The sequence below is a fragment of the Cyanistes caeruleus genome, chromosome 1, assembly GCF_971803275.1.
Source record: "Cyanistes caeruleus chromosome 1, bCyaCae1.hap1.1, whole genome shotgun sequence".
NCBI lineage: Eukaryota > Metazoa > Chordata > Aves > Passeriformes > Paridae > Cyanistes > Cyanistes caeruleus.
In genome coordinates, this window is record NC_141701.1 from 125,851,511 (window position 1) to 125,876,621 (window position 25,111).

Consider the following 25,111-nt stretch of genomic DNA (forward strand, 5'->3'; position numbering starts at 1 on the left):
AAATTAACCAGTAGGTATAAACAATGGATGCATTTGTACTAGATCATAATCAAGCTATATATTAAAATGTTGTACAGCATTCCTGAAAAGGACTATTTAGACAATATGCTTAGAAAAACATTTGTTATAACACAGTTCATCTATACCATGGCTGAATTCATGCAAGTAAAATTCAGACATAATACATAAATATTGAAAGCAACAACAAAGATAAATTGTATTATATATAAAAATATATTAATTAATAGGATTTAAGACCATGCCAAAATTTTGGGAACAGTGTACTAGGAAGATGTTCTATTTGTGAAACTCTGTGCTAAGTATTAAATAAATAACTTCCAAGAGAACTAAAAAAAAGTTCAGTGAAATCAAATACCATGATGTCCAAAGTCCCTTGTAACATGCTTACTTAAGATTTTTCTCAAATAATATAAAAAAGGACCCTTAAGAAAATTATTTCATCCTCACAAAAATGAGAGTCAAGTAAAAGATTACACAGATTTTTTGCAATGTCATTACCATACACCTTGCAGCAGGTACATCAATAACCTAGCCTATATAAAGCATGGATGTTGTTTCAACTGAATCAAGAGATAAAACCACTTTTGGAGATAGAAAAATAAACATTTGTTTGGACATGCATATTATCTTATATTATGTCTTGGCAGTAAAATCTGTGTGAAACAAACCTAAACCAAACAAAACCAGTGGGAAGAAGGGATGTCTCACTCTGTACCATGCAGGGCGTAAGGTGAATCAAATTATTCCATTTGATATTCAATTTTACCATTTTCCTAAACTTTTGTTACTGCTGTTGTTGGGCACTTTCAGTCAGATCAGTAAAACTGGTTCCCTCTAAAAAATGTCAGCTCTTTAGTCCAGGCAGAAATCAAACAACTTTTAAAAGCAATTAAAAGCAGACTTATTTGAAACAATGCATCTGTATCAATTTCTATCTTCAAAATTGAATTTGGGATAAAAATATGAAAGAATATTGCTTATCATCCTGCATGACGACTTTGGGACTACAGAGTAGATTTAGTGATCATAGTCATTCTGAAATGCCCTTTTTCTCCCATATTCCATTTCATTTATTTTTCCTCTCTAGAAGAAAATAACACAGAATATAAATCTATCAACCCATCAGAATGGCAGGCAGACAAAAGGTAAAAATGATGGATGCAAAAAAGTTAAAGAACTTGACTTCAGAATACTGCAAAGTGCTTGAATCTGTGACTGTAATTTACTAATTACTGAAATCTCTCCTTGACTATCCATTTTTGGAGAACAGAGGAAAACAGAAAAATAAAAATATTCCAAACTACTTGACTATTTTATCTATTTTTTATTTAACAGGTCAAGATAGATGAATGACAGCATGTAACACCAAGGAAAATACCTAGCAAAACATGGAAATTCAGAAAAAAACACCTTTTTATGAAGGGCTCCTGATTCATTAAGTCATATACCAACATTTTTCTGCATTTACAAAAGAGTTTTGAAATATGCAAAATAAACACATTGGAATTGTAACTATATAAATAATGCTAACAATGCCTTAGCATTGTTTTTTTTCATTAATGCTTACCATTCATACTTTTTTATTTTTTAATAAATACTTCTTTGCTACTTGTGTGCTTGTTTTGATTAATCAGTAAAAAACCCTGTAATTTTGCAATCATAATAAGTATCTTCTTCTACCTGTAACAATGAAGTAAATTTACTAAAATGTCATATTCCAGTTACCCAGTCCCCATTTCAGCATCACTGACTTGTCTTGGACCATAGCAAACTTCTCATTTTCACACAGGATTCCAACCCTATTCCTATCCTGGTTCTTTAAACAGTTTCGGTATCCTCTCCCCTCTGATTTATTATCCATGTGGTTTTCTTGTTTCAGTGTCTTTCTCTAACCCGTCCAACTTTGCTCAAGTCCTGAAGCTTAAACAGCCTGGATTTTACTGCCTCTGTGCACTATTTAATTTCTATTTTTTTATATTTACCATCCAAACTCAGGTCCTTCTACAGCCCTAGTCCCAACCATGATCTCCATTCTGGGCTGTACCAGACAACCACAGCTCTAAGGTTTGTCTGTCTGAAACCCAAGGCTCTGTTTCATAGAGCACATCTGCAAGACTTTGGCTTAGCTTTACTGAAGAAACAAGTGTATAGTACAAATGATAAATTCTGGTAGATGAGTGAAAAAATATTTATCATGTCTGTTGATATGAAATGGTTCAGAGTAGGGACTCAAGCGAAAAACAAAACAAAACCAACCAAAAAATAAACCCATGAACACTAAAGCCTCTGAGAATACAGTGAAGAATCCAAGGATGGCAATTCAGCTACATAAGGATCAGCCTGGTCCAAGGAGCAGCAGAGGATGAAATATCTTTACCTCACCAAAGACTGCCTGACCAGCAAAGATACAGCAGACATCAGCACTGGGTGAGATATTCATGCTGAAGCTTAGCCTAGTAATATGCCACTCCTCACAAGTGACTATGTGATTGCTGTGGATTCTTGAGCTCTGCAGATCCTGCTCAAATCTCTCTAGGAATGACAAAAGATGACCCAGGAGAAGGGAGGGGAGTCACACACCTCTCCACACTCATTGTCCCATTTTATTCTTCTCATCTAGAGCAGCATTACCAGTCATTGATACTATCCTTAACAACTTTCTTCTCATTCCACATTTTTGTTCCCTGGAAGTCTTGTAGAAACTCCAACTGTTGGGATAAGTACACTCAAGTAGCCCACAGCACATTCCAAGCACAATGACAAATGAACTAAAGCCTGCCATACCACGACTTGAATAGTTTATGAGGGTTATTTTTCCCACAATATCCTTCAAAGCTTCCCTTGGTTCCAAGATTTTACCAAACTGACATGAATAAATTTTCTCCTCTGTCCTTGGGAAAGAAAGGGAGGTCTTTGCCAAAATTCAACTTACTAATTAAAGACTTCAATTCACTTTTCTACTTAAAGGCATGGAGTGAGGGACACCTGGGCAAGACAATACATTTACTCAAATTTCACCTTAAAAATTTTGCCTGAAAACATCCAGCCCAAAAAGCACATGGGAGACATGAAGAAGTCTGAGTCCAAGTGATTAAAGTTTTACAATAAGAAACTGAAAATGGGGTCTGGTACTACAATTATTACCACTGCCCAGTGTAGCCAACTTTCATCTGTATCAATGCTAGTTAAAAAATTCCAGAGAATTTTCCAGAGAACTTTGCTGAGTTCCAGTCATGGACATTTTGCTTGATCATTTCCCCATTTCTCCTTTTGCTGTCTGAGAGTATTCCATAACATGTCATTGTATAGAATACTGTACAGAATACATATAATCCATCATTCTTGATGAAACTGAGTAGCTAGATTTCCCTAATTCAGAAAAATCACAGTTTGAATTTAAAATAAATTAACTGAATTTAACATTCTAAAAGAAGAACCAAACTTCCATAAGAAAGTGCTCCTGAAAAAAAAAGCATTTTTTAGCTCATCCGCCCATGACTTCTCCAATTAATTCCAGATTTTTTTCCCTTTTTGACAAAGACACAGGAAGTCTCAAATACAACGACCAACAGAAACACCGTTTTTCCCAAAGGGCTGGTGGCCAGGCAGCTGGAAATATTTTGCCTGTTTGAACAATGAAAATGGTGTATATAAGTCTCACAAAATAGCAAAATTAAAAATAACACATAACACTGTAGTAACATTGACAATTCTGGGGCTGGCAGAAAACATAAATGCTCTCAAGCTAATGAAAAAGACAACTGCAGTAATATTAAATATCTTTCCTTTTCTTCAACTTATTCATTATGAGTATGTATTTATGACTATGTATTAAGCTCATTGTCAACTCATAAATTTTGTTGATGGTGACTAAAGTTATGTTTTGAACCTTATCACTTTAACTTATAAAACCCACCAGCTTCACATGAACTTTTTCACATGCAACTGTCAGAGGAAACCTACTTCAAAAATTTGTAACATGGATTATCTATACTGAAAATACTGTGCTGCTTAATTTCAGTATTTTATCAATCTTCATAACAAAAAAAAATAAAAAATTACCCATCCATAGATATGGTTTAATACAAAATTGAATGCAAAAATGAAAGAAGCATGGCAATTTTTTGAGGTATTCCATCAAACTGTTCAACTAGTTTTGTATGAAATATTAAGGTATTTTTATAAAGGGAACGAGACAATAAGAACTCAATAATTCTTATTCAACTTAAATAGAATTAAATACATATAATATTAAATGAAGTCTAAAAATAAAAGTCTTTTGAAGTTTTCAATATAAAAGTATTTTAAACTAAAACCTTCTGAGTTTTCTATAGAAGTAGGCCAACAGCTTAACTAATAATTATTATATACTGTAAGCACAGTCCATGTTTTGTTTCCCACAAGATGCAAAACGTACTGTTATAGATACCCAGAAATCACATGGACCACTATGACCTAATACAGATTTCTTAAGTGAAGAACCATACTGCAAGAAAAATATAAAGTTGTGATAAAGAATCCAAAGGAGGGCTACGAAGATGATGAAGGGCCTTGAGGGGAAGCTGTGTGATCAGTGCCTGAGGTCACTTGGTCTGTTCAGCCTGGAGGAGGGGAGAGGAGACCTCACTGCAGTTAAAACTTCCTCGTAAGGGGAAGAGGAGGGGCAGACACTGATCTCTTCTGTGTGGTGCCCAGTGACAGGACCCAAGGGAATGGCCTGAAGTTGTATCAGGGGAACTTTAGGTTGGATATTAGATAAAGGTTCTACATCCAGAGGGTGGCTGAGCTCTGGAACAGTCTCCCCAGGGAAGTTGTCACAGCATCAAGGCTGACAGAGTTCAAGAAGTGTTTGGACAAGACTCTCAGGCACATGGTGTGACTCTTGGGGCTGCCCTGTGCAGGACCTGAAGTAGGACTTTGATGATCCTTGTGGGTCCCTTCTAACTCAGGCTATTCTATGGTTCTATGAAATGACAGTAAACACGAAGAGAGGACATGCCTAACATGTTTGCTATCACTTACACTGACTACTCCAAACAGACACACGTGTGCACATACAGACACGCTTACCAAAAGCCTATACAGAGATTCAAGATTCTCCCTACAGTGTGAAAAAGAGGCCACAACAATTTTGATGTAGATTAGAAATCAAGGGCACAAACTGTTCAGATCAGGTCTCTAAGGAACCAGGATCTATAGAAGAAAAAATCTTGCCATTAGTACTCTTCCATCACTCCACAGAAAGCTGGCTGCTGTATTCCCAGTTTTGCTTGGAATTAAAAGAGTGGAAATCTTAACTCTTAAGTGTGTGTAAAAACCTCACCCACTACCCTACTTTGTGGGGTACTCCAGTACCCCACAAAGGATGCAAAGTATAACTTAAAGGCTGACAATTCTCCTGCCCTCATGTTCACCACCCTCACGAGGGACCTCATCCATCTAGTGCAACACCACTAGATTTTCCCTCCTTGCATTTCTAACTCCTTTTTAGCTAAGTGTAGAGTTTTAGCTATGACATTACTTGTTATTTTCTGGGGTTGGCAGAATTGGCAAAGAGACTGTCACAGTTGAGTTTTGTGAGTTTTTAGGTGTCTCAGTCTGCTGCCAGGTTAGGTGATACAGCTCTTTTAATGCAATTAGACAGGTGATCCCTGAAAGCAATTGCTGGGATGATATTTCAATGTAATGAATTTAGAAATGCATTTTAAAAGTGCACTTTTCAAAGAGAGAAGAGAAAGGGATTGAACTGTGGACGCCTTACCTAAACTTACATAGTGGAACCTCCCACTAAGATGTAACTTCCAGTCAAAAACTGTAAGCATTAGCACTGATAATTCCAGAATGTGGCTCAATTAATTCACCTTTTAAACTACAACTACAAACTACAGCTATGGCAGGAATTTAATAAGCAAAATTACTTTTACTTCAGTAGTGTTCTTACAACTTGCTGTACTGACTACAGGAAAATGTTTCTTTTATCATAAACTAAATTTTACCTGTTATATACAATAGAAGATTTTTTTTTAATGGTCTACTTTTAAGAACAAAAAAAACTTTTTCTTTTGATTCAGCAGTGGTGGAACCAGAAAAAGAACACTGCATCCAATTCTGGGCTCCACAGGACAAAAAAATAATGGATATACTGGAGTAAGTCCAGCAAAGGGACTATGAAGATGACTGGCTAGAGCATTTGTCATACAAGAATCAGCTAAGGCTGGAGATTATTTAGTCTGGAGAAGACTCAGTGAGAATCTTCTCAGTGTGTAAATACCTCTAAGGGGAAGGAAAGAGAGACAGATTTCTAAGTGGTGCCAAGTGAAAGGACAAGAGGCAACAGAAAAAACTGAAATAAATGAGACTGTTAAATATAAGAACAATTTTTTTTCATTCTGAGGAGGAACAAGCTGTGCAGAGAGGTTGCAGAGACTTCACCCTTAGAGATATTCAAAACCCAACCAGACACTGCTCTGAGTAACGTGCTCCATCTGATTTGTTCTGATTTAAGGGGCTCAGACTAGACCGGCTCTAGAGGTCTTTTCCAATCTCAAGCATTCTGCAATTCTGCTTTTAACAGAAGCAGAAATTATTTAGGAAACCTTTCAAAATTAAAGAAAATTAAAGTCCTCCAGTTTGCTTATTGTTCTTTAATGTGAAAAACTAAGATTACCACTAGAGTTGTAAAAGCCCACTGGTCTTCTTATCTCTTTTTCACAGCAAGTGTTATTAAAAGAACTGTCAGTAAATACGAGCAGACAAGCTGTTTTTATGTAAATTTAAACAATTTTTACTATGACAAAGTAGCGCTTTTATTTCTCCTCTTTTCATCTGCTCTGCATTTTCAGATATTAAACTGCTGCTTTTGCAGTTTTTACATACCTGTAGTTACACATTCTTTCCAAAACATAGAGAAACTTCAAATAAATATTACTGTTCTCATCACTCAGTAAGACTACTAAAGTTAGCACTACTGATTTTACTCATGCATTTATTTAATTTCTTAATAGATATTAATAGATACTAAATTTTCTTTCAAAAGAGGGCATTTTAATTATTTTTCTGCAAGTGCTTTTCTTAACATTCCTCCACAAACTCATACACTGGCAGTTACAAGCTCCATCAAGGGAAAAAGAATGTAGAAGTTCCTTCTTCTCCTGTCATTTATTAAGAAATGGTCTTCAATCCTAAAGCAAACAACTGAATAAATAAGGATATCTTCATCACTATTTCTCATGCTGTTACTGAATCTTGTTTGTTATTCTTTCTGAACATCATCAAAAATCAACTGCTCTTTTTCAAGGCTGATTTTTTCATCACATTTTGCACCATTCTCAAATAACTTAACTTCTCATTTTCTCAATTCTTACATCATGAATATGCACTGCCAGGAAGCTGTCCCCAGCAGGGTCTAGATTTGATCTCCTGTAGCTTTCATGTGAAATTTCAGATCTTTGTTCACAACTTCAAGGTTTACTTAATTTGCAAACTGGTTTCTCCTCTATTCATTATTCATTTACACTCTGACTGCTTAGCTCCTTTTGTGTCATTTCCTTTTCTCAGTTTCCCAGAAGCTCTTAGGCAACATTTCCATATTTTCACATTTTTCTCAAAATACTTTAAGAAATATAAATCTCAAAACCAGTTGAGGTTCTCAGGTAAGAATTTCAATGGACTTGTTCCTGCCAATTAAATCAGCTATATATTCTGTTCCATCTTCTTAGTGTCAAGTTCAGTAAGCATTTCTAAAGCACACTTCCTTTCCAGAGAATTCTTCCACAAACCTCCTCCTGTAGTCAGAGTTTCTATACAAATTAAAAGACAGACAATTCAGAAATGCATATAGATTCTGCTCCCTCAGAAATAGGCCTACAAAGGAAATGAGAATCAAATTCACAATTATAATGGAGTTTGCAATTTCATAAAGACAGAGTTTAGAGGTTAATTTTTTGTTTATTTTATTTGTCTTTCTTCAGGCATAAACCAGAAGTCTGTGCTCACACTTGGTTGTGCTAATGAGCATGCTCTCAGTTAGATGCAAAAATGCAGGCATGAATCCCATCTATTAGCTTTTATGTTTTATTCATGTGGATCATTGAAGAGAGGTGGGAATACCTAAATAAGAAGTCCATATCGCAAGCTCCAAAGAGACTTCTGCCATTTTGAGTCCTGGGAAGGCTTAATACAGGCATACATAGAGAATAAAAGATTTAACTCCTCTCCTGTATTACCCTAGGCAGCAACATCAGCACAAGGCATAATTTGTCTCTGACTTTTACTAACAAGAACATTTTAGAAAGCTATTCAAATTTATGAGATTTTTAAACCCAAGGATAAACTCTGGCTACAGTTTACACTGAAGTGAGCACTTTAATCTATACAATATTTTCTTACCAAATTATAATCAAGTTTCTGCTATGCAATTTTGGTGCTGCTATTGCTAGCTTTTATTGCTGTATTAAATTGTTAGCAAACAGCTAAAGGCTGCCAGAACAATTTCATAACATCTATTTCATTTTTAATAGTCCTTTGTACGAAACAGCTCTGAAATTATTGTTTACATATTATGGTCAAATAAATGCCAACAAATTCTATTGTTTAGCTTACTGCCATTAGGATTTTTGCAATTATTTTAGTTTTTATTAGGGCAATATTTAAAAAAAAATTAATAATTTAACTACCAGTCTACTACTATCATGGAATTATATTTGTTTTTACTTCTGTCTTTCTGTCTTCTCACGCTAAAACTGAGTGATGCTTCAACTTTTAAGTACTGGTATCATTTTCACCTTTGTCTATCACTACCATTTTGGATTCCTCTCAAAAACAAAAGCAAACAAACAAACAAAAACAACCCCCTCCTCAAAACTGGTTTAGCATATGTAGGATGTTGAAGCTTTTATAAAGTCCTGAAGTGCTATCAGATGCCACACAATTTTTCCAGGACACCCTACTTTTAAAATCCAACTGTACACGTTAGTTTTCAGGAAAAAGAGAGAGTTTGTTGGTAGTGTTTCACTTATAGTTATAAATATTTAAATTACAATAAACTGAGTTTCTCTCCCAGAAGTTAAGACTATTTTGAAATTGTTAAAGCCAGCATGCCTTTTAAATAATGTGACAGAAAACATACACATTTTCTCTCAAGTAAGTTACTGTATAACAAAAATTCTATTTAATTTCAGTGACTGCCACTTAAAATATTTTATTCATAGTTAGATGCCCCCTCATGGAAACAGAATAACTTTCAATGACAAAAACCATCATCCAACACACTGAAATTGGATGGGAGAAGGATAAAACAAATGAGGTGCCAAGAAAACTTCACACATCCTTAAGAAAACAGAAGTAAAAGCTGTGTTTTTCAAAGATAAAATTGTATACTGTGCTAGAAACAAGCAAGGCTTTTCATCAGTTCTGAAACACGAAACAGAAACCTGCCAAAGGATGCATGAACCACACTTTAGACAAGTAATTCTTCTGTCCAAGTATTCTTACATGTATTACTTTAGATGCAGACAAGCTCCTATACAGCATGAATAGAGAGCTGCTTTCTGTTTCCTCACTCAATAAAATTTTATCCTTCTCCAAGTGACAAGTGTTGACCTTTCATTGTATCACGTCTGCTTATGGTTTGCTCCATTCTACAATCACTTCTAGCAATATACATCAAAAATGACAAGCAGTGTATTGTGTGCTCTGTGTTACATAGCTGATGTGTAAGATTTCTGTGATTGTTAATTAGCAAGGAGACTTTACTGAATTAGCCTACTTGGTATGTAACTACTGCAAAGCAGCAACATAAATTAACCTTATCAATCAAGGTGTTCAATACTGATGCTGGACATATGTATATTTCTCTTCCCCCAAAATCTGTACAGTCCAATGTCAGAAACAGTGTGTATTTAGAGTGCTTTTCATTTTGACTTTAAAGCAGAGATTTCTGTATTAGAATTCAAACGCTTGGCCACCCACCCTCTATTTTCCTAACCTAACTTTTGTTTCTTTTTAATAAGAAAGGAAAAAGTCAGCAAAACAAAATGTCAACATTAAATCATTTCACAGCATTTTGTGTCAGAAATGTAATGGAAAATGTGCACATCATGGGAAAGGTTACTGTTCTTCCAGAACATCTTTTCATTTGGTTCAGGGCTCATCCCTCTACATAACTGTGCCAGCACTACCGATGGTTGTTCTCCCTGTGCTTAATTTGGCAGTTGAAGGATTGTGGCATTTTCAGGAAACCACAGTGCAGTGATTTTAGTGGTTATCCATCTGAAAGTGATGCTATGATTTAGAATAATTACTCTGTTTATGTGCAATGGTAAAAGTCAATTACTATACCATATTCCAATGTCAGTTTATACTTTACTGACTATTTCTCTAATACAACCTCACGTCAGATGTCAAAGTCAGAATTAGAGGGATTTAGTGCTCCTGTTCCTCAGTAGTAAGTGCACATGCAGTACAGTAACATCGCTGTATTTAGTTTAATGGACAGCTGGGTAAGGAAAGGAGCAGGAGGGAATGAGATTGATTAATTCAGCTAGTTAATCAAAGCACTGCACATTAATTTACGCTTGACCTTTGCGTTGTTACAACCAGTGATATGAAAAAGAGAAATATATTAGTCTTCACTAAGAGTGAAATGTCATATTAGAGAAAACATAAGCTATTTTTGTTTTCTTGCATATCCTTTCCACATCCTTTCTTCTCAGAACTAAGTGAATTTTTTGGCCTTTTTCAAGATTATATCTGCGACAGGCTTAAAGATTTATCTGTAACTATAACTTTACTCAAGACAGCATGGCAAAATTCTTAAACTGCTTGTTTCTCATTTCCACCAGACAATCAATATTCAAAAAACATTTATTTAAATGACAAGTATTTAAAAAATCCATTCAAAGGTAAATGTTTAGGAAAAAATGTCAAGAAGAATGAGATTGTTACGAGGTAATGAAGTCCTACCTGGAATATTCAGTGATACTGAATTCCAATCTTAGTATAGAATTTTGGTTTTGGCATTTTAAATAGGTTGAAGTAAATCACATGCAAGAACTTAATTTCACTGAGATGAGAATGTTAAGGAATGACACAAAGTGTAAGTAATAGCAATAGCCGCCATTGTTGTAAAGAATATTCAGTTTTACTAATTGAAAGCAAAGCAAATTCTGAATCCAACCTTATATATGGAAGAAATGAAAAAAAATTAATTGGAAAAAACTCACCAAAAATTTAAACTTACACAAAGGAAAGGAACAAAACTAATAACAAAGCAGAAAAAGGAATGAAAGATATGTAACTTTATCTTACAAATTCCTAAATGTTGCATACAGAAAAAATATTACTTTAGTAATACTAGACATTAGTCTAGATTATGCAAACTGTAATTTCAATGACCACACTAGCAGGGAACTGTGGTAAGACAAGTAGATCAAATCTAGTGCACATCAAAGTCATGTTGAAGAACAGGAAATAAACCCTACAATTCTATTAATTTTCCCAAAAAATAAAGACATTTTATAAGAAGATTGATATTAACGTCACACTCCTGGAATTGTCTGTTTTGATGTTATTACATACAAATTATTTCAGCCACTTCAAAATAAAGTTCAATATTAGAACCAGATTTCTCTTGCTTTTTTTCTTCCAAAAAAAGCAATGTTTACCAAATATATTCTAATGCTGGAGAAGCTTTATGATTAAATGGGGTTTTTCACTGTTCTTTTTACTTTTTTTAACTGTTTAAAAGTGTGCTCTCCAGTAAGAAGCTTTGCAATACCTCAGCACATTTAAACTAAAAAGAACAATAATATTCCAAATACATGTAAATTATCTACAGTCTCTCAGGGAATACCACTATATGTAAAATTCTTGATTTACACCCAAATTAGCAAAAGATTGTAAGTGACTGTGCTGTATTGATTTATTAATGAAATTATTGCCATTAATGTAATTAATACCATATAATGGTATTATATGTCATATTAATAATGTGAAGAACAACTCTACTCAATGCTGAGAAAAATGACTTACTTTTCCTTAATATCCTTAAGCTCACTGTACCTCTAGCTGGTTTTCACATATGGGCTTCTTTGGTAATGCAAAAACCCCAAAACACAAAAACCCCATACTCTCACACTGTTCCAAGACAAAATTAGTTTTGAATAGCGTAGATGAAGTTTTGCACCCAAACTGCAGGTCACCTACTATCAAAACTCCACACAGATTAACTAACTGTAGATCAAAGACTTGTAAAAATATTGGGTAGCAGTAACAAAATGATTAAAATACATATGGAACAGTAAGCATTACTCTTTTGCATATTAAGATTTCCTACTCTAATAGTCCATAATTTACACTACAGTTCTGTGAAGAGATGTTTAATTCAGAAAACTGACTGCACAGATGCTCACTACTGACACTAATTATGACGAGTCAAAACTGATGCTGCAACACAGGATTTAAATGGTTATTGTCTCCTGCCATGGTCTTCTACCACATCACTTTATTACCTGGACATGAAAATTCTCATGTCATAAATTTCATAACTATAAATTTCAGTCTTGTGGCTTCTGTAGCAATGGCTCGGTTTAACAATGCGAAACAACTGAACTGGTAATGAATTTGACATTTGCTTTCTGAGTAAGCTGTACTATGAAATATTCTGATGTGATAACCTGGCTGCACTGAAAGTGACTGAAGTAGTTTGGCCAGAATGAAGGAATAAGTGACACATTCAAATGCCGGCTTAATTGAATTATTTGTTGCAATTTGATGTAAGAAAAAAATCTTAAGAATGTCCACAAAAATAAGAAGCTACTGACCCCATCCAGGTAGATATTTTTGCAGTTACAACCTATTACTGATAATCAGACTGGGAAATAATTTGTCATGAGTCTCCCCTCTTCCATCACGAACTGCAATTTCAAAATCTGCATCTTGTTTCATTGTTTCATTAAATCTAATCTCCTGAAAAAACACTTCATTCAGTGACTGCTTTATCTAAAGAGGTCACTTATTACTTATAGCAAAGAAAGAACCTCTATATTTTGTTTTTTAATTTTATAAATTATTATAAATCCTAGTAGTTATAGAATACAAAAGAAGGAGCAAAGGTCTCTAATACACATATTTCCTAGGGCAAGCAGAAAAATAATAAATAAATCCTGAGATACATAGCTGTCTGGGGAACAGATTACAAACAGATTATTTCAAAATATAGTTTCAAGTTGTAATTTACAAACCCATGATTGCAGCAAAGACTTGATCAAACAGCTGTAACTGAAGGGAAAAACAGGATAACTATATATTAAAAGTTTAATAATAAAAAAATGGTAAAATAGTCTTCATTAGTGGAAAACAAAGTAATCCTGTAGAAACAGTCTCTTCTTTACAAGTGGTTATCTTGTTGCTTATATCTGAAGTTCATGACACCAGTACAGAAGCTTTTTGGATCAGCATACTTCAAATATCAATACTATGAACTTTGGACAACTACACTTATACCCAAAGAGTATAAACTTAAACTTGTACTGTTCACTAAGCTTCTACAGATTAAAGCCTAACATGAACTTCAAGAAGGTTTGACTGCCAGATCAGTAAACAGCCCAGAAAAGAACTGAAGAAAAACAACTGGGGAATGCTCACACTGCTCTATCCTAATTCACTTTTCAGAGGAACACTAACAAATCTCAAAATCACCATAATGCTCCAACAGGGTTTTAGTATAATAGCGAAGAGAGAAAAATATGCATTTTTACTCTATTCTTCCCAGTGTATTAACAGGAAATGTCATTAAATAACCCCCAAAAAATTAAAGAAACCCTTTTGTGGAGTGTGTGGGGGCAATCACACTTTGCTGTACCTGCAGCATTTGATCAGAAAGCATGGCAGGCCAGATAACTTCCCATGCAGTTTTGCTGTGCTTTGCAAAATGAATGCTCAATGCTAAACTTGACAGAAAAATCACATCAGATGGTTCTGTGCATGTTTCCCAGACTGAATTTCTTAATTCTGGTAACATAATTGAATGGTAACAGGTGTTTTAAACATGGCAATACATCCATAATTTCAGTTTTGGGCCACTCATCCAGAGACTACCTGTAAAACAGTTCCTTCAAGACTATACATTATCAAGAAACAAGCCAGAGATGAAACACAAAATCAATAACCAAAGACCTGAGCTTTTATCTTTAGATGTTTTAAATTTTCCTAAGAGTTAAGAAGCAAAATGATCAAGGGAAAATAGTAACCTGGGCTTCAATTCACATTCTGCTGTCTCATTTCAGGAAAGTAACAGACAAGCATACTGAAGAAATCTAGTAGGTACCAAGTAAATAGACTGATGCCTAATTAACAGAAAACCCAAGGGTCTGCCTGCACTTTTTGCAAATGTTCCAGGCATGAACAGCTTCATGCTGAATAGCTCAAATCCAAACACACCCAACAGTCTGCTTCTAGAGAAGTCCTGAGTGACAGCAGTACAACTCTTACTACCAGACCTATGCCTGACCTGTAGGCACTTGGCAAGAGAGCTTCACAATGCCTAGTTTTTTTTAGTGTCTGATGTAGCATATGAATTTACAGAAAGTAAAATGCAATGCAAATTCAGTTTGAGTAAAGTCCTCTGAAGAAAATGTGCATTTGTCATTATATGTACTATCCTGCTATCTAGAATAAAAAAGGAACACTTTTCAGAAGGCGATATGCACAAAATGATCTAACAGGTAACTGAAGCAACTAGAAAAGTTAACTCACAGAATTCATCCCTGCAAACTATATAGAAGAAATAAGCTACACAACTGAATGTTACATTTCCTTCCATTCTTTTAGTTCATTCCAATAAAATAATGCATTTGTAATCCTCTGTAACACATAAAATTGATGCAAATTGTGGCTAAACTAACATTTTCCTTGTGATTAATCCCTGCATTAGTGGTCTTGAACTTCTACTGTAAATAACTGGCTTTCAATCACTATGATGGACTGTGAATTTTGTTGCAGTGCATTTAAATTATTTAATGAATAATTAATGTACCTGTTCTGGAATAAACTTCTGAATCTCATGAAGAGATCCAAAACTAACAACTGAATAAATAAGGAAGAAATCTTCAACTTGAAGTTTGGCATGCCCCTCTGCACAGAAATGTAAGAAATAAAAATGTGAAGATAAATCTATACAAGACAAATACAATTAAAGAAATCTGGTGAGATATTTTTGAACAGATGATCTCCAGAGGATTCAAAAGAGACTGTCTAGGAGACACTTTCTGTCAAAAGCAGAATTAAAGCTGACCACTGTGTGCAGCTAAGCATGCAATCTTTTATACAGTACAAATTATCATCCTAAACTTGATACATACGTTTGTAGCACCAGAATTACAGATGTTGCACACCTTTTAAATAGTTTAAGTTATAGTATGATAGGCTAACTCACTATAGTCAATGTAATAGTTAATTTTACTCAACAGTTTTTTTTGTTTAGTAAATATAACACTGCATGTATTTTTTTCTTTCTCCTTTCCTACTCCTCATCTTCCCTGTCTACCTTGATACAGTGGCTGGACATGCAGCACATTAGACTTGCTTGAAAAGAGAGAGAGTATACTGGGAAAAAAATAAGTACTTTTACATTTAGCTTACTTCATATTAAATATATGCATTAAAATAAATACTACATATATTCTTGATAATTTGCTTTGCACATTTTCTTTGAATACTTTATAACCAGCATTCAAATCTATGTTTTTAACTAATTCTATTCTCTATTCTTTCAAATACATGACCTTCATCTTTTTTACCCTCCCTGTAATGCTGAAGTCATAATTTTGCCTCAGCTACTGCAAATCAAATGAAAAGGAAAATTCTAACTTAACTGACAATACAGCAGAAAAACCCAATACACAAAACTACAAAAGAAAGTACTACAATATGCTTGCTCTAAATTGTTGGATGAAGAAATTGAATGTTTTTCCGAGATTTCTTTAACCTAATTTTGGCTCATACAAGAACGATAATCTATTCTGGTTTTCTTAAGTCTACTATTGACATGCCAATTTGATCTAATGCACTACATTCCAAAATATTACCAAAGCATATCTTAAAGCAAGCAAAAGATGCTGCATTGAATTATTTTTTTTAATAGCAGCAATTGAAAACTGGAATATTTTTTGAGAAGAGGTCACTTCTTTAGAAGTGAAGTAATTTAGAAGTCCTCCCTTTAAAGTTTTTATACTGGAGTAACTTGTGGATTCTTCTTTAAAAAACTGTTCTACAAATCAAAATTACTTAAATTCATCTTGGATTTTTATTTTACCAAGCAGATTATACAGTAATAGTGTGCTAGAAGCATGCCATCTATACAGTGCTACAATATGGAAGGCAGTTTTAGCTATTACATATTGAGCCACCTGAAAGACACTTCTTTATCCAAGTTTCTACTAAATATAGTGTTATTCTAAAGAGAACAATCGGGGAGCTATTTTTAAAGATTTGCATCAGTGAATTACAGCCTCATTGGAAACAAAGCAGAAACCCCACAACAGGGGTACTTAAAGCATTTCCTCTGCAAGATCTATCATTCTAAGCAATTCATGCAAGACTGTAATTAAGCAGTCATGAAACCTTTTAATTGTCTAAACCATTTATGACTTCAAAAGATTCACAAAATTAAAAGAAACACATCGTATCTAAATGCTTTCTGAAATAAACAGCAGAGGTCAGCTCTGAAAACAAACAGAACCTTTAAAGTAATTTTCTGGGTTTCTCAGAAAATTTACCTTTCACATCAAGCTTTAGAAGCTCCCATACTTCACTCTATGTCTTCAGTTTCAGGCAAATGTTGCCAATATTTGATTACTGGTTAAGAGTGGCCAGTATATTTTTACAGGTACTCTTTGTTTTCACAATACTTTAGTTTCAAGCACACATTGTAGCTCTTTCACCCTTCTCTCTCTAAAAAGTGTAGTCTCTTCATGCCTGCCCCATATCAAATCTGTGTCGAATACAAAATACTTTAGAAGTATCTTTCACTACTCTTTCTATCAAAACTCAATGACAGGTCATTTGAGTAAAAAGATACTCAAAATCCACACTTTTCCTTAATTACAGCTATAGCTTTCTCACTTATTTATAATGACAATAACAGATCCAACTTTGCCTTATTTCAGCACGTGGTTTCAATTAGGTTTTCACTGTTAGATCTGTAAATCTTGACTGTGCCAGTAATTATTCTTCTAAAAGGTAAAAACTGCAGGTTTACTTAGTCCAACAGAATTTACACAGAAGAATTTATAAAATAAATTCCTTGTAATTTCTCAAAAAAAAAAAAAAAAAAAAAAAGCCATGACATAAGGATCACAAGTCTGATCCTTTCTAGTGGACAAAACCACAAAATCTAAACTTTCAGTTCTAGTGCATGCTACTTTGCTGAAAGAGACTATCTACATTATCTAACATCCCTGATTAAAAAAGCACTATCTTGACACGTCCATAATACATATGCTAAACTGTTAGCATAAATAAAATCAACATGTTGGTAAGTTTTAGACAAAGCTTATAATTAAAGATACGCTAATTTTTATCACTAGAGTTACAAAGGCATAATTCAGTCAGTTAGTAAAGATTATAATTCATCAGAATGAAATGTCCTTTTTAAGGATAAATCCTCCCATAGTTACTTATCAGTTTTAAACCATATGAACAACAGGTTAAGTAAAGCCACTGAACATAACACATAACAAATAATCCCTTAACCATCCAACACTACCCAGAAGCACCTGAAATGAAGACTAAAAAAACCTCCAATAGTCATACAGCAGTAACTAGCTAAATTTTATTTTTGCTCAAGATTCATTGCTAAATAATTTTTATTATAAATTATAAATTTCTACTACATTATTTGAAATATGAAAAAATTGCTTATCCTCCTGAAATCCTTACTCAGATAGCAACTCTGGAGTGAGGGCCAAATAAATTTTAGAACCTACAATTTTTAAAAGCAGATCATCCAAGTGTCATGTAAACAGCCCTGTTTGTGGTAACACCTCGCAGGAAAAGATAGAAAGCACTTCAAGATTATTCCTTAAATCTGCAGTTTCACCAGTTGCATACTTCTGTTTAACTTAGTGTTTAACTGTTATATTCAGAAAATCTTTTGTAGAACATAACCACAACCCCCCTTTTCTTAGTTACAGATGGGTTAGGAAGATGGAAAATGAACTCCAGTAATTTTGGTAAAGACCAAAGATAATAATAAAATATCTGAGAAATTTTGGGCTTTACTAACACATAGTGCCAAACAAACACATATTGAAAAAATACTTTGTTTTCCCTCTGTAACCTTTCTTGTTTGGAAGGAGTCCTACAACCTTGCATTTAAAACACTATTTCTACCACCACAAAGGAGTCCTGCATGATGGTACAAAGAGGAAAAAGCACCAGAGCAGACAGTCACTCCGATTACTTTGTGACAACACAAAAGAAAATAAACTTCTGAAAACTTTCTCAGACATAGCAACACTCTGTGTCCCCTATAAACTGCAGTGTTAACATAGTAATTACCAAAAGTAAGCCTCCACAGCTCTTTAGAAGCAGTGGTAATCTAAACTGGATAAAGTTGAATTTATTTATAAAAAATATCTGAAGAAAAACAAGTTTTAAATTTAAGTATTTTTAAAAAATTAATATGAAAAATAGTAAAATTTAAATACACATTTTTCAGAGAATTATGAACAAAGGATTAGAATGTAAAAAACTCCATCCATGCAGGAGTACTGTTCAGTTTCTTGGCCTAATTATGAGGGCGATTTTTAAGAGAACCTGTTGGGTTTTGGCATGTAGTAAGTTTATTTTTGGCCCATCAAAATTACTACTAAAATCTTTTCCTGTAGAAAACAAGACACAACAGAAATTTTCTATCATTAATTTTTAATCACAACTTAAATATACAGCTCCTCTTGGCATTATCTCATCTTATCCTGCACATCCTTCCATGTGGTATTTTTAACATTTCTAGAAAAACCTGGAATAAAACTAATTCACTGCCTTTTTCACAGTAAAACACAGTACGTGTTTTACCAGGATCCCTTCTCACAAACAAAATGGTATTTCTGTGTCTTTTATTTCTTGTAAATATAGGGCTTAAGAAAGTCCTTTATCTTGTCATGGGCAGATAAAAACCTGCTGCCACCAGTCCTCATCAGTGTAAGTGTGTGAGCAATTCCTGTAACACCCCCCTCTATTCCACAGTCTGGTTGTGAGCAGGACCTAAGATTCCCCAGCAGCAGTAGCTTGTCTATGTATGAGAGTCACACAGTTACTGATGAGCTTGTACAGGCACTCTGTCCCCAGTCTGGAAATACGACTACACCGGCATACAACTTCCAGATGTTACCAACTTCTATGGTAAATCACATGCTGTGGTTGATACTAACACCAGCAATTCTGAGTATGCACAAGGCATCTGTACCTGTGACACATCCTAATTATAAAGCTATGTGTTGCTTGCCTATATCACCAGTGATTCTGTCCTTTCTCATAACTCTGACTACCAGAAATAAACTAAAATACTTATTTTGGAGTACTCCTTCCAGTTAAAAGCAATATCTGACCTACAGTGAAGAACTTGTCTAGAAAAACCTCATTGAAGCATACAAGACCTAAATACAACACACTTTTAAAATCTGAACTTATAAGATCATTTTAATGAAATCTCTGTAGATTCAATTAAAATCCACATTCTCATTGATAAGGTCCACAATTCTTCTTTCAAGAATTGTGAACAGTTTTTACAGCTTTGCAAAGAGGCTACAATGTGAGCTATAACGTCAAAATCCACAGAAGTTGTGGTCAATGGTAGCTATTTAATAGCAGCTATTCTACAATTTAATTAGATTTCTGCACCTACTAAAACATCATTCAATGGTCTTTTTTTCATTTCTGTTTCAGATAAGAAACATGATTATCAAACCCTTTCATGATCTGCATTAATGGAGTAGCATTAATACCTTTTTAAAAACATAAATTCTTCATAATCCACATTTCAGCTCATAAAATCATTGATTATTTTAATTTAATTACTTTTAGGATGCTCATGCAGCTTTAATATCATTAAAAGGTTGGTTTATCTTTCTGACCTGCTCTAAAACATTGGCAATTCACCCTGATGAGAGCAAATTAATTCTCCTGTGTTAGAAAAACATATTATCTTATTTATTTAAAATATAAATGTTTTTGGCAGATCAGTAAGTGAATCAAGTCAGTATTTCTGATGTGTTGTTACCCATAAATAAGGGGAGGAAATTTATTGTGTTTTCAGAAAGTACATATTCTACATTTTAATCACAACAAAGTGATAAAGATGGGACTTTAACTTCTCATAAGATCAGAGTTTCAAACCTACCTGACTAGATTTTCATTGTCTCCAGTGCCTTTGCAGGTAGCACATTCAGTCCTTAAATCCTCTGACTTGGGCTTCTTTTGCAGCACAGACTGTCGCTGCCTTCGTTCTCTGGGAATACGTTCCTGTCACAGCAGAAGGCAAAAAGAAAGGAATGGTGGGGAAAGGAGGAAAGGAAAGCAAATATTTTCAATTATGGCATGGAAAATAACAATTCAGCCCAAAGTTTAATTTTTTGTGAAACTGTTAAAAAAACAAACAAACAAAACATTATATTCCAACCTCAGGTTTTTCTTCCTCAGGCACAAAGCTTCGTTTTCGTCCTCTAGTTCTCTGGAAGAGAATACATTTAAAATTCAATGTTAGGTAACTGAATGATTTTGCTATTTATCTATTATTCCTTACAACAAAAACATATAGCAGGAAATTATTTAAAGCATTACATACAGAACCACTGCCAGGCAACCACACTAATCAGCATTAGGACAATAGCTTCATATACTAAATATAAATCTATAGAACTAGCCAAAAAGTAAATATAAACATTTGAGCATGTTAAGTGTTATTCCTAAATAAACTGCCACTAGAATTACAAATCTCAAAGACACTGCACAAACTTCCCAAAATTAGTAATTTGAAAATTGATATGAACAGTGTATTAAAATAAACTCACTGACCACTAAAATGTGGTCTATTTATAAGCCAAGTGATAAGATTAAAAATAAAATTAAAGAACTTTACCAAAACAGAAATGCAAAATAACTAACAGATTTTGAGGAGTAACAAGAATTAAAACTTTCAAACTGAAGCTTAATATAAAGTGTATATGGCAGATGCTCATAAAGCTGTAGCATATACCAACATACGACTGCTACACACCAGATGTTTCTGATGATTCTACACAAAAAAAATAGAATTTTTTTCCAAATTGCAGTGAGCCAATAAAGTAAAAAGACCAACAGTGTGAAGGACAAGGGGTATCCATGGCTGCAACAAAGAACACCAAAGGTTTACAAGCACCTTTTAAGTTCATACATACAACTTGCATGAGTTCAGTTGCCAAAATTTGTGTTTGAAACAGTAGCATTATTAACCTGCCTGTGTTATATAACTGCCACAAACTGACAATATCACTCTTTCCTTCTTGTTTAAAAAGGAAAGTATATTAGAAGGGGTGTGGAAGGAAATCAGAAATATCGGAGACTATTCCAGTAACTTAAAATGTCTGACACACAGACACTAGTAAGATAAATACATAAAAAATCATGAAAATTCTTGTTTTGCTGGGAGAAAAATCATCACATTAGGAAGGAATTTATCATATCATAAAGAAAAATCACTGCCTTCTTTATGGTTTCCCAAAACTTTTTTTGAAGCAGCTGGTATTCACTTCAGAAAAAGCAAAAAACAGCTCATCAAAAACATCTCAGACCAGTTTAGAAGCACAAGCAGTCATAAATTCAATTCCAAATAAGCTAACAATACAATTCTTCTCCTGTTTGGGTCCTCTCTGAAGGTGATTTATACTAGCTTCAAATTAAAGATAGTTCTCTATTGTAAACTGTTTTACAGATTTAAATACTGCTACACTGCAAATAAACCTGCCACTTCAACACATCTAAACCTTTATATTAATGCAGATTTTGATCTGTGTACGTTAATAACATTCTTTTTGGGAAGAGTCTCCTTTTTTAGACAACTACTTAATGCTACTTAACACTAGTAGTAGCAATGAATGTAGTGGAATAGAAAGTGCTAGTCTATTTCATGGCTCTTTAGAATACTTTAATTGGCATTCTCTTTCTCACTTCCCTAAGGGTGATTTATTAAAAAATGTAAAACCTTATCTATTTAATACGTATCAGTATTTACTATACATTTACTAATTAAGGTGTTCTGAGTTCCACAAGCTACACAGTAGTGCCAAAATTTGGAAAAAAATATTTACTACATATAATGGAATTTATCAATGTAATATTAGAGGTATTAATGTAACATGGGCTGCATGTCAACTACAGGTTACACAGTTCAAGGTCACTGCAAATTAAAGCTAGACAAAAAAAGTTTGATCAGACACCGGCACACTAACTGCCAATTTTACTACTTTCAGCTTCTGGAATTAGTCCTGAGAACATTTACAAACTTTGACAATTTTAAGTTATGGAGGCCCTCCTGAATCCAGCTGTGTAAAGACTATAATGAAATAGGTAAAATGGTGCATGCCAATAAAGGCACTATTAGGGTCCTCACTCTTCATGTTTAAGCAGCAAGAGACAAAGAGTGTATGCCTTGCACCATCAGAGTAATGCTGTCTTGAAAACTGATAGATAATTTGGATATCTAGGTAATGATGACATTACTTTTGACTCTAAATAGAAAGTATTGCAAGTTAGTATCTCCGTTTTAAGCAATAATGAAACACATTTAAACTTTAGCAAAATGAAGATACCAGCTTTATAAATAATTTAGTCACTTTTGCCAAGAAAATGCTAGTTTGCACCTGTCTGCTATAAAATGTGTGAGGTATATATATGACCAGGAATGTCACATTAAATTATACTTTCATTATGTTTTCATTAGCTTTCTAAATTTTCAAACATACTTGAGTTTGTTCAATAATCCCTAGAAAACAGACATTAGAATCAATATTTTTAGCACACATATTTGAAGGATATTTTATATGATTTTAAAATAGCAATTTTTAGGCCTTTTTTTCCAAATGGACCTCCATAGTTAAACATATTTTCAATGCTTCTGCTCAGATCATTTTACTATTGAAAGCATTCAACATGAAAAGTTAAGATCAAATTGAATATTGTTTGATTTTCAGCAACAGCCCTCCAGTAACTTGATATTTTTAATTTTATATATGTTGTCACTAAAGTTACCTTACAGGTTAACAGAAAAGGATCAGGTAAATCTGGATTACTTTGTTCAACATTATTCATTGCTGTTTGCCTTGAAGTACTGTATTTTAAACTGCTTTGAATAATTTCTGTCATTAACAGGCTCAGAATGAAAGCATCAGAGATTATAAATATAAAATATTAGTGCTGCATGTACTTGCCATAATCAATTTAAGATTTGTTATTTAAAAGTAGCTAAAGGAACCTTGCTATTAAATGGCATATTACAACTGAGATAAACTTGTTCATATTTAATATTTATTATGTTAATCCAGCAAAATATGCCCATAAAGACTGATTTTCTTTTAAATCAGAATACCTGAAAATTCAGAGATAGCTACAAAGATAGCTTCAATTGAAGATTTCCCTATATCATAAAACGGAACAAGACAGTTTTGTGAAATTTGTTCCTGCATTTCTAAAGTGTTCAAACCGTAAATCAGGAAAGCAAAGTCATGTTATCAGCACTCAAGCAAAATCCCAATTAATGCCAGTGCTATCCCAGCAGCTTTTTTATTTTACTGAAGAAGGCAGAAATGCTGTAAAACTTCTACCATTTGGGATGGACAGCTCAGTCCAGGCCAAAACAAGAGCAAGGTGTGGATTAGAGAGATACAACCCACACGTGGCAACTGTGACAAGGTGATGCATTCTTCAGAACGAGAATGATAATTCAAAGAAAAGAACAATGTAAAGTGGTTCAAAATATGTACCTATAAAATTTTCTTTGTGTAGAAATAAAAGATTTCTGTGAAAAATTATTTCAAATGTAGACATTAAATGACTGCTGACTGGAAAGTCCTTGGTTGTGTCTCATCCTCTGGAATTCATTCAGTGAGCACCACAGTAAGGACAAAGTCTGCAGTATGCTCAGACATCTTCCCTTACTAGCAACAGTAAGATTCCACCCATTGAGCTCTGGAGCCCACAGCATCAGAGTGGAATCACCATGCAGTTCTGTTTACTACACAGGCAGCTGAAGATTTAAAATTAGATGCCTATAGCTAAGGGCTGATTCTATATAAGCTTAACTGCCCCAAAAACTCAGACAAACATGCCAAGGTCATAGCAAGTGCAGACTATTTTTCATTTTAATCCCTTCACAATTATGGCAGTGAAATAATACAAATAAAGGAATGAATTGACACAAAAAACATTTGAACTAATAAATTTGACTCCTGATACACACAATATTTCTATTCCCTTCCCTTCTTAACCTTTTCTTCTCTACTGTATCCAAACCACTCCTCCCTACTTCCCTACCCTGAAGTTCTCCACATGTTCCTCAACTAAAGTGAGAACTTTTTCCATACTCAGACCTCATCCTTCCCATTCAGCTGCTCTAAAAAATACTTCAACACTTATTAACCTTAGGCATATAGAGCACTCAATCAACTACTGCAATAATGGGTCTACTAAATGTTAAAGGTAATGCTGCTATAGCAGTAGGCAAGTAACTAAGTTATTTTCATTAGGAAATCAAGTTGAAAGCTGTAATTATTTGAAATAAACAGTCCAAAGACTTAGCTGCTGCGTCACAAAGAACATACTGAACTGAAAGAGAAAAATAGTACCTTATTTCATCAGCAATACATCCCAAAATAGTCTAAGCAGCCCAAGAAAGGTCAATGAATTAAAATTAAAATGCCAGCTAAAAACAGAAGCATTTTTAAACAAGAATGAAACACTTTGATAAAAAAGTTAAAAATTATAAAAGATAAAATAGATTAAATTCTTCTTGTTAGTTCTTTTTAGCAATACGTTTTGAGAAGACACATCTCATCAAACA

The 25,111-nt window shown here is 33.9% G+C and overlaps 1 protein-coding gene across 1 annotated transcript in view; it reads right to left on the reverse strand.

Moving 5' to 3' along the window:
• PHF14 (PHD finger protein 14) overlaps positions 1-25,111 on the reverse strand; it is a 161,587-nt gene that overhangs the window by 73,065 nt on the left and 63,411 nt on the right. Inside the window, exons 15-16 of the mRNA XM_086855937.1 lie at positions 20,699-20,749; positions 20,420-20,541 (exon numbers count right to left, since the gene is read on the reverse strand). Of these exons, the coding sequence (XP_086712063.1) occupies positions 20,420-20,541; positions 20,699-20,749 (173 nt within the window). The remainder of the gene's footprint in view (positions 1-20,419; positions 20,542-20,698; positions 20,750-25,111) is intronic.